The sequence below is a fragment of the Loa loa genome (genome assembly GCF_000183805.2).
Source record: "Loa loa unplaced genomic scaffold supercont3.2, whole genome shotgun sequence".
NCBI lineage: Eukaryota > Metazoa > Nematoda > Chromadorea > Rhabditida > Onchocercidae > Loa > Loa loa.
Genome location: NW_018108182.1, coordinates 666796 through 679895, shown reverse-complemented (window position 1 = coordinate 679895; position 13100 = coordinate 666796). Strand labels below are relative to the sequence as shown.

The 13100-nt window shown below is 32.5% G+C and overlaps 2 protein-coding genes across 2 annotated transcripts; one reads left to right on the top strand and one right to left on the bottom strand.

Moving 5' to 3' along the window:
- Positions 1-4277, bottom strand: LOAG_03759 (hypothetical protein). Its single transcript, XM_020446409.1, has 11 exons — positions 4171-4277; positions 3681-3800; positions 3419-3523; positions 3046-3120; positions 2853-2946; positions 2606-2734; positions 2220-2347; positions 1859-1968; positions 1364-1470; positions 698-832; positions 1-207 (listed from the first exon to the last, which is right to left on the bottom strand). The coding sequence occupies exons 1-11, from the start codon at positions 4246-4248 to the stop codon at positions 131-133; spliced, it is 1158 nt and encodes a 385-aa protein (XP_020303246.1). The 5' UTR covers positions 4249-4277; the 3' UTR covers positions 1-130.
- Positions 4278-6671: 2394 nt separating this feature from the next.
- LOAG_03758 (hypothetical protein) lies at positions 6672-8640 on the top strand (the record flags this gene model as incomplete). Its single annotated transcript, XM_003139295.1, has 3 exons — positions 6672-6729; positions 7930-7994; positions 8455-8640. The coding sequence occupies 3 exons, from the start codon at positions 6672-6674 to the stop codon at positions 8638-8640; spliced, it is 309 nt and encodes a 102-aa protein (XP_003139343.1).
- Between the last annotated feature and the right edge of the window lie 4460 nt (positions 8641-13100).

Sequence of the window (13100 nt, the reverse complement as noted above, 5' to 3'; positions counted from 1 at the left end):
ATATAATTCACTTGAAAAAGTCTTTTCAAATCAGTGGAGAAACTGGATGCAATATTTCATTAATTAAATAATTCGCATCATGCGAAATATGTTGCAATCCGATTAATATCGATAAATCTGTCTACCCTTTTTAAGCCAGTTTTTTAACTAGATCTTCATACTTTTTGCGTCGCTGCAACCACATATGCCTCAATAAGTGCACTGCCACTGCAAAAATTAAAATTTAATTCGTATCATCAAATCACCAGAAAACCTTTGGAGAAGTATCGCAGACACGTATCCCGGTTAATTTTGAAATGAAATTTAAATTGGATCGAAGAAAGTTTCACGCCAAGAAGCTTGAATCTGCCATAAATTGGCAACGAATTAGTGCGAGCATAATCATGCTTCTACTTTTAAAGACTCATTTGAAACTGTAAATAGATAATAAAAGAAACGCGTTTAAAACGCATCAAATACAAACACAAGAGATGAAAACTGCGTTTTAAAACACTGAGTAAATAGGAAAGAACCAATATATCATTAATGATTCCGCAATAATTTATGACAGATTCGAGTTTCTGCGGATTGACGGCAGCGTAAGCCAAGATTGTTCGCACTTTCTAGGAAATAAATTTCAGCCCTCAATTTTCACCACTCCAGGAAGTATAGTCTACTTTGAATAGCTATGACCAGCATACGCATAAAAAAAACTTACCAAAAGGGAATACGAACAGAAAAAATATTCCAAGAACAAAACTGAAATTGAAGCCTATATTTGCAACATTAGGTAGTTTAATACTATATTTTTCAGTTCGGTGATAATAAGGAATAGATCGATACAAGGTTAGACCTGAAAAAATGGTGGGTTTTACTAAATATCTACTTGCTTATGTTGACACGAGGAAAAAAATCCCCATATTTCTAAAACAAAATGAAATTTAGAATATCTGGAAATCGTTCTTTACCTCTGTGATTTGACATAACAAATGCAAGGATGCAGAAATTTGAATTGTGTTATAACTCTTATTCTTTTAGCAAATCAACTACAGGAAATATTTAAAAAATGCGGACGATTTATGTTATTTTCTGTTGTGTCCTAAAATATTCTGCGGTTAATATGCAGGATATCTTGTTATAAACAGCGAAAATTGAATGCTTCTACCTATGGCGTCTATAATGAAATATCATGAGAGTGTTCCATGAAGGATAAAAATAAGAAGGAAAGTCTTGAAAATACTTTGCATATCCGGGTTTTAAGAGGACAGTAGAAATGAACAGTGTGAACTAATCAAAGTTAGTAGTTGATTAATAATATGGAAACAAAGATGGAAGTAATGAACTGCTCACAAGTTCATGACAAATTACTGAAACATAAAATTACCTTCAAGAAGTAAACCAACTGGATAAAGTAATATCCACATATTGTATCGCAACCACGTGAGTAACGAAATTTCAATTTTTAAACTGCTGGCCGCATAGTACGGATATCTAAAAGCAAACATTTGTCCAGTTAGAACAAAAAATCGTTCTCTAACATTAAAAAATGGACACAAACATGGGATAAGAAATTTCCGTAAGTGTTACTGATCGCGCAGTTTTACAAGATCGATATTAATTTGCACAAAATCATCACTTCTCTCATACATCAAAAGTCTCAGTGTCGTCTCGCATGGTCACAGCTAGCCAATGCAGAGGATTTCTTATTCATACTTTTTGAAAAAAATCATAAAAAACTTGGGGCAAATGAGTTAGAACCGAAATATTGCACATTATATTGCACACCATATTGAAAAAAACCAAAATATTGCACAATGGAACACAATTTGTACATACAAATCGGAAAAAATTTGCCGGAAGATTTCAAAGAAAAATTTACCGGAAGATTTCAATCGAAAAGTATGCAATTATCAGAACATAAGTAGTCCATGAACTCTGTATATCTGGGTAGCCATCAATAACATATATGAATGCTAAACGTCCACAAACCTATCCGAAATCAAAAATATACAAGCTAGAATACTGGAGAAAAATATCGGTAATTAACATACAAAAAGTTTCATTCTGATAATAACAATGCTATTAACAAATTTTTGCTACTTCGTCCATAGTCCGATTATAGTTAGATGTTTCATTCTGATAATAACAAATGCTATTAACAAATTTTTGCTACTTCGTCCATAGTCCGATTATAGTTAGATTGAGAGAGTGTTAGTACTAAATAAAAAATGAGTCCCAACCTGTAAAAGCCCGACTCGGTAATTACCTTTTGTCAAACCGACTAATGCATGTGCAACGTCAATTAGCTGCAAACCTGTTGCAATTTTTATAATGTTGGCATTATTTTGCCAAAATGAGGTGCAATATTCTGAAAACGAATTCTATAAAAATTGATTAAATATACAATGACGACGAAAAAGCACTGTACCAGATGGCAATTTTGCATAAAAACTGAATATCTTTATGCTGCCACTATACAATGCATCCAAACTTTCGCCTAACAACATCACAACTAATATCTACTTCTATCACCATCTATGCACTTCTTTAGCAGTAAGAATTAATAGATATAAGCTCACCATCTATGCGCTTCTTTAGCAGTAAGAATTAATAGATATAAGCTCACCATTTCCAGCATTGAAGAATTTGAAGAGCAAAGTAAACAGTAAATATGCATGAAGAATAAACAATGATACGTTATATGCAAAAAGATAATGAGTCAGCAAGTGGTTACACTTTTTGGCGAACTGTTTTACTGAAATGAGATTCAGGAATTTTTAGTTGGAAAGGCAGAAAGAAAAAATAGCAACAGAAAAAGAGCATCCTTCAACCAATGATGGTAAAATTGAAATTTAAATTAACAAAAATGCAACCTTCATTAATAAATTGTGTTTCCGTTTTTGATTTAGTGCGGTATTCTTCAAAAATGCGCTGTGTTATCGCATCCATCTCTGCTTCCGGTGTGCGCTGTAAATACTTGAAATTACAACAAAAACCTGAAGCTCATGAATTAGAAGTTGGTGAAATCAATTTATTAACGTTTCGCAATGAAGAAGAAGGACAAACTGCTTTCATATTTATCATTTCATAGTCGTCTTCTGTTTCAGTTCCATCTGGATCTTCGAATCGATCGAAATCGATCTTAAAAAATGTCTCATTACATACCATTACACAGCGTTCAACAAAGCAAATAACTCCAAGAAGTAAATTCCCGATTGTTTTTTGCTTCTTTTGAGATGGTTTAAAATTCGTCCAAATCTGTGCATTAAACTGGAAATTAAAAGAAAAAATTTGTGTACACAGAATTTTTAAATTTTTTTTTAAAAATCACATTTTTAGTTACTTCTGTGTTCTGTACGAGAATATAAGTGTAAGGCATAAATGAGTACAAAATGGTATAGAAAATAATATAAGAGCATAAAATGTCAAGTTCACGTACTCGAAGCCAAGAATATCGACTACCATCCTTCAGAATAGTAGGCCACCACATGGCATTCTTTTTCTTCAAAACATACAACAATTTGCTTCCACCTTCCTGACCGGTCTGGAAATTGCAAATAAGACTGTTGCTGCAAACAAGCTATCAAACTGCAGCTAGTAGTACTTTCCTTAAATTCAAATGAGAGAGAATAATTAATGAAATGATGTATACAGAGAACATCATTAATTTAATTAATACGAAGTCTTATTTTAAGAATCACCTTTTCCATCTCTATTTCTGCAAATAACGGCAGCTGAAAGGAATATTCACATCGACCATGTGCACCAACTCCGGTAGCACGAAACTCAAAAATATTACCCATTATAGCATAATTGGCATTCTGAAAACAAATTTGGAATGTAAGCATGGAAGTTCGAACTAATTACTGAAATACTTCAAGATACCAAACTTCTCTTCAACACAGTCCCCTTCAAATTATAAACTGCATTAAATTTGTGATTTAAAGAATGCTGATAATAAATATTTATCAGCATATCCTAAGTGATATTTCTATAATTTTGAGATTTCTAGTTGACTCACACATATGCAACTCTTCAAGTCAAGAGCACAAATCTCTTCATCCTAATCATGCTATAGCTGCTAATTAAAAAAGGTTAGTTTAGCACAAATGTAGTCTGTTGATATTTGAAAAAATTGATTAACCATATGAACTTTGTACATGAGGTAAACGAACGAATAAATAATCTAACCGATGAATCTTTCAAATCAATCGTAAGGTAAAGTAATCTTTCGTTCTGTGCCCAATAAACAAACGGACGTCGTGCCATCGTTACTGTTCCAGAGAAATTGCCTGAAAATATTAAATAAGCTAAAAATGAGAAAAGAGATGCAATCTAAAAGTGAACAGAAAAATAGTTGTTGGAATGTGTACTTATCTTCCTACACTCTTAAGTAAGAAGATAAATACACATTCTAATAAATAACTATAAGTACACATTCCAATAACTCTTTCTATTCATTTTTTATTGAAATGGGATGGAAATTATTGCATATTTAATTGGTTAACTGCCCCACATGTATAATTAAATTTGAGAAATCTTTAAATCTCTTAATGATATTTAAACAAAAACAAAATAGTCCTCAGATAAAAACCATCAAATTATCCATTTTAATGATTTTAGCAATTCAAACGTTAGCCATTCACGTGAACCTTTCTGCCACTCATACTATTTTTCTGCCGTTCACACTTTTTTTTTTAACGTTCTCTCTTTCCCGTTCTACTTTTCGTAAAAATCTCTGGTCATGTGATATTTCTCAAATTTTATTAATCTTTGCCTTCTATAGACTGAGCGTTATCAATTCTGCTGATAAATATTATTATTTATGTATCTTGTTTAATATAACATATGAGGATTCATTGGAATCAATTAGTGCTGGCAATCTATGTAGGCTCCTTAAAGATTACACTATTTCTAATCTGGTAGGTTTACCTGAACTCAGGTAAACTTTGGTTCCTTTTGCTTTGATTCAATCTTTGATTTTTGATCGCAGTTCTTGATTCCTTCCTAAATAATTTATATTCTCCAACTTTACTGTAAGTGCTTTATCATGCTTGATGCGCATAACTCAATCTTGTTTTATCTTCTTTAGACAAATCCGATGTCGTACGACGCTGTATAGTCCGATAATTACTTGGCATGCAGTGCATCTTATGCAGGTCACGTTCATGTCAAACTGTTCCATTTAATTTCTTTGATAATTAGGGACTATTGGTAGTTGCAGTCATTAGTGGAACCGGATGCCAATTTTTAGGCTGCTGGTTAATTTTTTCACCTTTATTTGATAAATATTATTGTCGGAATTAATTTCGATACGCTATCGATTAATCAGCACTGTAGGATTTGATTGATCGTAGCAGAACACAGTATATACTTATACAGCATGATGCAGTTTATTGATTGATCGGTGAAATACAGTATATAATAAGCAGTAATTATTAGCATATTAATAGCTCAATAGTTTTCTAGCTTTTTTTTTTTTAAATTAGCTTTTTGTGATAGGGTTTGCGGAAAAACAGTTTAAGTTATTATAATCTTTTAGCTGTTTCAGTCAAAACTTATTAAACTACTGATTGTATTTGAGCGAAAAAAAAAACTTTCACCTCTTGCTTATGCATATTTATATTTGTGAATACAGTTTAATCTCGAATCATTTAGTGATACTAATATTTTGTTTGGACACTTATCCTTGTCATTATTCTACTTGGTTTGTTTTTCTTCCGTATTCTCATATCGACTAATGTCTCATAAATAATGATGTGAAGTGCTATACTACTTGGCCTATATTGCAAAATTCAGGAACGACTCAATGCAAATGCTATTATTAAAATTTTGTTGCTCATACAAAGTTTAAGTTATGAATTAGTTTCAGGCATATATCTTCTGGATGAGAATCTAAGAATTTTGGCCAGTGTTTTGACAATAAAAAGTCCTATTGATAGAACAGTAAAAAGATCTTTTTTGAAAATTGATAGTGATACTTGCCACCAAATATTTATGCCATCTGAGAACTATATTATGTAGCATTTTGTTATTTTTGGTAGCTTATATTAAAACAGCCAACAAATTTTTTCGTTCACTCTTTTTGTTTTCTTTCTTTTCCATTAATCGTATTGAATAAATTTACTGCATCGTAAGCCTAAGAGTTGTCATACTTGAAAATATAATGTTTGTGTCGTATTATACAGGAGCTCTTTTTTCTTTCCCTCTGAAATATTTTAATAAGCCCATACAGCAACTAAACAGATGAGCATAAGCAGTAACAATTCTACTAATTAAACCCACTCGTGCGATCAGTCAGAGTGGATCTAGAAGATAATGATAGCGCTTTAAGAATGTAAATTATGGTCATAAAATTTACACTCAAAACTGAAATTAAATGGAGTTCTTACAGGAAGCCAAGTGAGAATACGATAGATGTTAAAGTTAGCAAAAAGAATTTGACATATATATATATGTGGGACAACACATCAGGAAGGACTTTGAAGCAATCGTCGGGCAGTAAGTAAAGCACTTCATCTATTCACAGAAGTAATATAAGAGTGCAGGAAACCAAAGAGGCTGAGAAGATATAACATGAGGTAGCGCTTACAATTTCACTGGTGGTTACATTACCGGGCGCTTATATCAGTATATGCTTCTGGAACTCTTTTTGGGTTACTGTAGCGTTTCGTTACGGTTACGTATGTACTATGGACTTCACCTATCTTCTATTTGGCGTGTCTTCGCGTGATTTTCCACAAAGTTCAGGTAACCCTTGTCATGGATTGTCAAATTGACGAAGTCTTCTTTTTGTGGATTTGAATAATATCCCGAGATTTGGGTTTTTTAATTGAAATGTTTAAGTCTTTCTACTACTTTTTTTCTTAAAATATGGATTGAAAATTAAAATGGTACACACTGTTAAGAATAATTACAGATTGAGAATAAAAGTGGCATAGTTGCTAAGGATAACTCTAAAGGGATTGCGAGGGACATTTTTCAACCTCTTATGGCAAAAATAACTGCTGAAGAAAGAATTATGCGATTTTTGAATTTGTTTATTTATCCGTCCTTAAATGTGATTTTAATAAAAGATCATGTAGTTGTAGTAGTGCTACAAGTACCATCTCCTCTATGCCCTTAAAGAAAATCCTCATTTTGCTGTAAATTGTACGGAAGAGGGTAAAGCAATCAAAGTACTTTTTGAATTTGATTTATTAAATTGAACAAGGAAATTGTCTAGGAATTAAGACTCCTAATGTGATGTGAAACTTTGCTAAATGATTGGTCAGTTTATCCCAAACATATATTTGAAACTGGCAGAAAAATCAGCAACACACCACCATGATTTGATTCAATTGGCAAAGCAAAAGAGGAAGGGACGGTTATTCATTCAAAAAATTGAAGTTTGATATTTTCAAACTAAAATAAGTTCGAACTGTACAGATTCATCTGATTATGAGTGGAAGCATTACAATGGAAGTAATAGTACTTGGCTGTAGAGGGGGGAGTGGGGGGGGGGGGAGGGGAGCAGATGATGCTATGTTCCAAGATAAAAAAGAAATCAATCGCAACTAACTGACATTTTGTGTTACGGAATCGATTCTTCCCTTCTCCATATTTGCATATATTATTCATCACCTTTGTATCGTATCTTCTGATGTCTTTGGAATTCTTGGCTGACAGAAACGATTAGGTTAGCTAATATACGGCGATATTTGGATGATTTTTTGATGGTGCTGAAACATAATTTGAATTTCTTTGCTATCTCGATGAACTGTGAGGGATGAATGAGTAAATGTGAATCGGAAAGTTTTGAGTGTACTGATGTTGCCAGTGACATCTCAAGTTTTGAATTTTTTGAAATGTTGATTTTTCTTTAATATTTTTTTAGAGTATAGGTTGAGAATTATAATGATGATGGTAAGAAATATTGATTCACATCTGAAATATATATAATACTTTCAGACACATCTCAGCACTTACTGGTACATTTACAATGGCTAAAGTCGTGGTTCTCGATTGAAGTGGTGGTACAAAGGACGGAAGAATGCAGTTATTGCAGAAAACGTTTCACTCGTAAAAATATGATTTTTTATTGAAGGCGTGACTGTGAGTTGTGTGATTGGTAGTGTGTATACGGTCGATGGGATGGATGATGAGAGCTGTAGTGCTTGAAGGAATTCTCCTTTGTTTCTTCTTTCATTTCATCTATTCCCTCTTAGCTTTTGCATTAACGGATAATACAGTTGTTATTCCTGAGTTGAAAAAGAGTTTATTTATGACTGGGAAGACTTTTTTCCGCTTTTCAAAAATGTACCCATAAAATTACAGTTCAAGACTTTTCAGATTCCATTCTGTTTCCATTCTGTTTGTGTTCTTCTCTTATTCTTCATCATCAAAAGATCATAGCAAAAAAAGAGCGGAAATATTTTTTTGAGAATATTTTTTTGTGAATCATTTTATCTTTGAAAAAATCAAAGAATTTTTTAGTTCATTAAAAGAGGAAATTGCTGGGGAAGAAATCTGATTAAAAATTCCATGAAATATAAATTGAAACATGTCTTAATTATGGAAGAAAGTCCATTTTCAAGTTGGCGATATTACAAGAGCGTAGTCGTTAATATTCATAGAGCACATGAGTTTTACACAAAACATGAAAATGTAAAGTTCAGTTAATTGTAAGATAGTTTTCTGAATTTTCTTCATTTTTTCTCGACTTTCCCTATTTTTATATCATTTATATATACTTCATATTCTATTTTTTAGATTTTCATTTTTATGAGTTGATAAATAGGGTAATAATCATAATAATCGTACTGCAGTTCTTACTGATTATTGCTAATAGAGGAAGATATAGATAGCATATGGAAAAAATGGATCTTTTTTTAAGCAAAGCAGAATAAAAAGAAAAACAAGCGGGGATTGATAGAAAATACTAGAAGTGTTATTGAATAATACTGTAATACAGCAGACTTCTTTAGATAATGTATCTTTTTGCTAGAAACTTTATGTCCTTCCCTTTTTCATTTGTGAAACCCATTCCACACATTTTAATGAGACGTTTATCTGTTAGTTGTTCTGAGAAAAATGTTTCATACATGTGAGAACCACCTTTTTCCTTGTTAGTTGTTTCAAGCAATTCGACCTTGCAAGAAGTTCGCTTACTCTGATTAGTATTTGGAAGTAATGCTTATTTGCTTGCCAGTGCATCTTATTTTGGATTCATTTTGTTTCTTGACTCACTGTTTTTTGACTGACATACTTCAGTATTCGGGATGTAATTACTACATCTGTTAATTTTATTGCATAAAAGATGAAGCTAATTCGTTTGAGATGTGGGAATCGTTGGAAACTTTTTGAAGTAGTTCAAGTTTTTCTTTCCTTTTTTGAAATGTCAAATATTATGCGTAGTTTACTGAAACATTTGTTTGTTATTCTCCTTAGAAGCTGTTCATCATTTCGAAGTTATTGGAATTATTGCTTTCAGTAAATTAGTGCAATTGCAGATGAATTTGTTATTTGAAATCCCGGTATTTTTTAAATAATATATTAGAGTTGCGGTGAAATGGAATCGCAAAAATTGAACAATATGAATTGTCTTATTTCACCGGCCATTTTTTGCGTTTTTTAAATACTGACGTTGCACTGTGCTGATCGAATATTGTGTGTGATTATGCGATAATGTTTAATGTATTTTGTTAACGCGATTTGTTGTATTGTAATTTTTTACATCTTTCGCGGTCGTAACCACTTTTTCATTTCAGTTGTAGTTCAAGCCAGATAGATTGGATTTGTCGGGAAGATACAAGAAGCGAGAACACCATTTGGAGAAGTTATTCTAAATCGGCTGAACGCTGACAACGATGGCAGCATTTCCGGGACAATCGGCAGGTTTTTTCATATTATAATCTTTTAATACAGGCTATTACATGGCCATAATTAATTGATGCTTACATATTCTGATAGTCAACAAGTTTTTTTGTCAGGTAGATGCATTGAAAAGTAGTCGTTAGAGTAAATTCTGAAGAACATTTGGAAAACTTACAGTTTTTTTCCTTGGAAAGAAGGAAACATAGATTTGCTCAATAAATATATCAATGAATTCATGAACGACTCTTTTTATCCTTTTTATTTCAAAAAACCTTAGAGAGCAGCTGTCAGATTTTTTTTTATCAGACTTCGTGTCTTCTTGTCTGTACATGCATTCTCGTGGATGGATGTATCTATTAGTTTTCTCTGATATTTGTTTCTAGAGATATATTTATGCTTGAAGATAAAAATTCTGACAATATGTAAGGCCCATCCCATATCCGCATACGTTATTGCGTCTTTCTGCTTTCAAATTTTACATACCTTATTTTGATTCATTCCTCTGCGCCGACGTATTGGCCAGAGCTTTACACACCATTTATTTGGCATTCATTTATTAAAAATTGTGTCCTGTCGCTGTTCTCATTCCCTTCCTATCATCATCATTTCTATTCTTGCCCTACTATTAGTCTGGCGTAGTTCTCGGTCGCTTCCTGATTAGTTACTGGAAACAAAAGTAACTTGAAATATTCAGTAGGAAAAATCGGGCAAACCATATTAGCTTGATTCCGATGCTTTCCCTGATAAAGTCACTTTCTTGCAGGATAGGATTAACCGAATGTTAGGCAATAGTTGAATGTATATCTAAAAATGTGGCAATTCAAACATGGAATGTTTGTGTGAAAATAAGGGAGACACAAAAAGAAAACGTTGTTATATTTTTCTTTTTTTAAAGAAAAAACATATTTATTGAAATACTAGATTCACGGAAAATCGATAGTCTGACTACTTTTCCAGGTGTCCTTAAAATAAGATCGCTTACATCTTTGATTGTTAAATAGGATGCAGATGTGTTTCGAGTGGAGGAATGAGAAAAGAGAGAAAATTCACTAACTTTTCCACAAAATTGTGAACAAGGATTGTATTTTTCCTGTTAACTTTTAGAACTGAGCTAATTGCATGAAAAAATTTAGATTTTTATTACTTTTTTGAATAAAAATAGCAAGTTATTATTAGCCTTTCAACTTATAAGAGCTCAATATTTTCGAAATATAAATATGAATGTATGTTATTCTTCTTTGATATACGGGGTTAAATGTGAGCGTATATTTGTAAGCACAATGCTTTGTAATAAAGCATTTCACACTCTACACATCAAAGTTCATGTATGATTCACGTAATTTTGTCCTTGTATACCTTTTCACTTTCAATACAAAAAGAAAGAGAGAAGGTCCGTGAGCGCATTCAGACATTATAGCCCTATTGTGCAGGGAAGAGGCATTATATAATCTGTGGAATAATACTAGAGATTGGAAGAAAAAATATATTGGTTAAACTAGGAATTTACAAACTCAAGGTTATACGATACTCGACCTCGTTGGCTTACTAACCGAGCAACACACTTGTAACACGGTTGAGTCATGCTTACATCATGTGCCGCCACCCTTTGGAATGTGACAGTTTATCTTGTCATTCTTCTTTTTTTTCTTTTAGTTGAGCTGACGAAAGTTTATAAACGTTAGCCAAATTACAGGATATCTAAAATGACATAACACCAATTTGGTGAGGATGTTTGTTAATATCGGTTTGTTGTATTTGTTCATTTAATCACATAGTAGTCACCCCATTCATTTATTTACTTGTCTGTTTACCCATCGAGGAAGTGGCGGTGAAATTCCTCGACACATTTTTATTTTTTTTTTTGTATTCGAGATTTTTCATAACATAAAAAAAGAAATGATGAAAGGAACAAAGAGAATAATTCCTTAAGTGGCATCTCTTAATGTTGTCTTCATTTTTGGCAGATGAGCGATGGAATCATTCTGTTGAGTGGTGTAAAAAATATTTCGAAAAGATTATAATAATAATACAGGATTTGGTCATCCTGCTGAGGAATTTATGAAAATTTAAATTTTGGAATGTTTAAAAGAAAGACAGATTGAAAAATGTAATTTTTCATAGTACATTTGCTCCCATCTATCACTGGTATGAAAATTGAAGGAGGGGAAGAACTACAGCCCCTTCACATTTGGTCGTCCTACCGAGATATTTATGCAAAATTCTTGAAACTCTGCAAAATGTGATTTAAATCAAAACTTGGAATGGAAATTCATGATATATACAGCCGTTATTTTTAAAACTCCCGATGGTTTAAATTAATAGGTTGATATCAGTAAAACATGCTATTTAAGTTGCTGTACAAGGAACGAGAAAACAAAAATTAGTGTAAATGAAAATCACTTCATCCACACTAATTCTTTTATCCCGTAACTTCAATCTTGTTTCGTAAGTTCGATCCAGTGCTTACCTTCTCTCAAACTACGTCTGACGTGTGTCACAAAGTCTCCCGAAGCAACGCTATAATCTTGTTTATTTGTTTGGCTTGCGCAGGTTTTGTCGCTAGCCCTTTGTTGTGTCTCTTATTGTCGCTTGCAGTAAAAAAAAAATTCACTATTCTTTTGAACTCACATTAATATGTTAAATATGAAATGAGATTTGACCCATGATATTGTCTATTAGCTTCTTTGGTTGTTGGGAAAGATGAGAAAATGCGAACCTTGCATCTACTACGCAGTTCACTATGAAATTCGTCTTCGGAGAAATACCAGTGATGACAGAAAGTGAAAATTTCACTTTCTCATGGAATATGTTCCCTTGGTGTTTAGTCACTGCTTAAGGAAACGTAGGAAATATATATATATATTTTGGTTTTTTTTTTTTTTTTTTTTTTAAATAGAATTCGCATAAGTTAGATTATATGTTTCCGTAGCCTTAGACTTGCGGGAAAATTGGCTCTCGTCATGTACAGCAAAACTGAAGTTTACAGTCTTTTTTCATTTATACAAAAGGTAAGTTGAAAAAGAGTTTGTTGATGTGTTCACTTCTACTATTTAAAGCTATTATCATTTTCAAAGTCAGAAGATTTTATGAATATCAGTAGCCGAAGTGAATGCTTGGTGTTTATTTTTCATCCAGTTATAGAATCGGATGGTGTTGGAGCAGCTGGTAAAATATTATTTATTACGCTACTGAAATGATGGGCATCTTTATTCTTTGAAACTATACAGACACTTTCGTGATTTCAACTCTGCATCTATACTCAATTT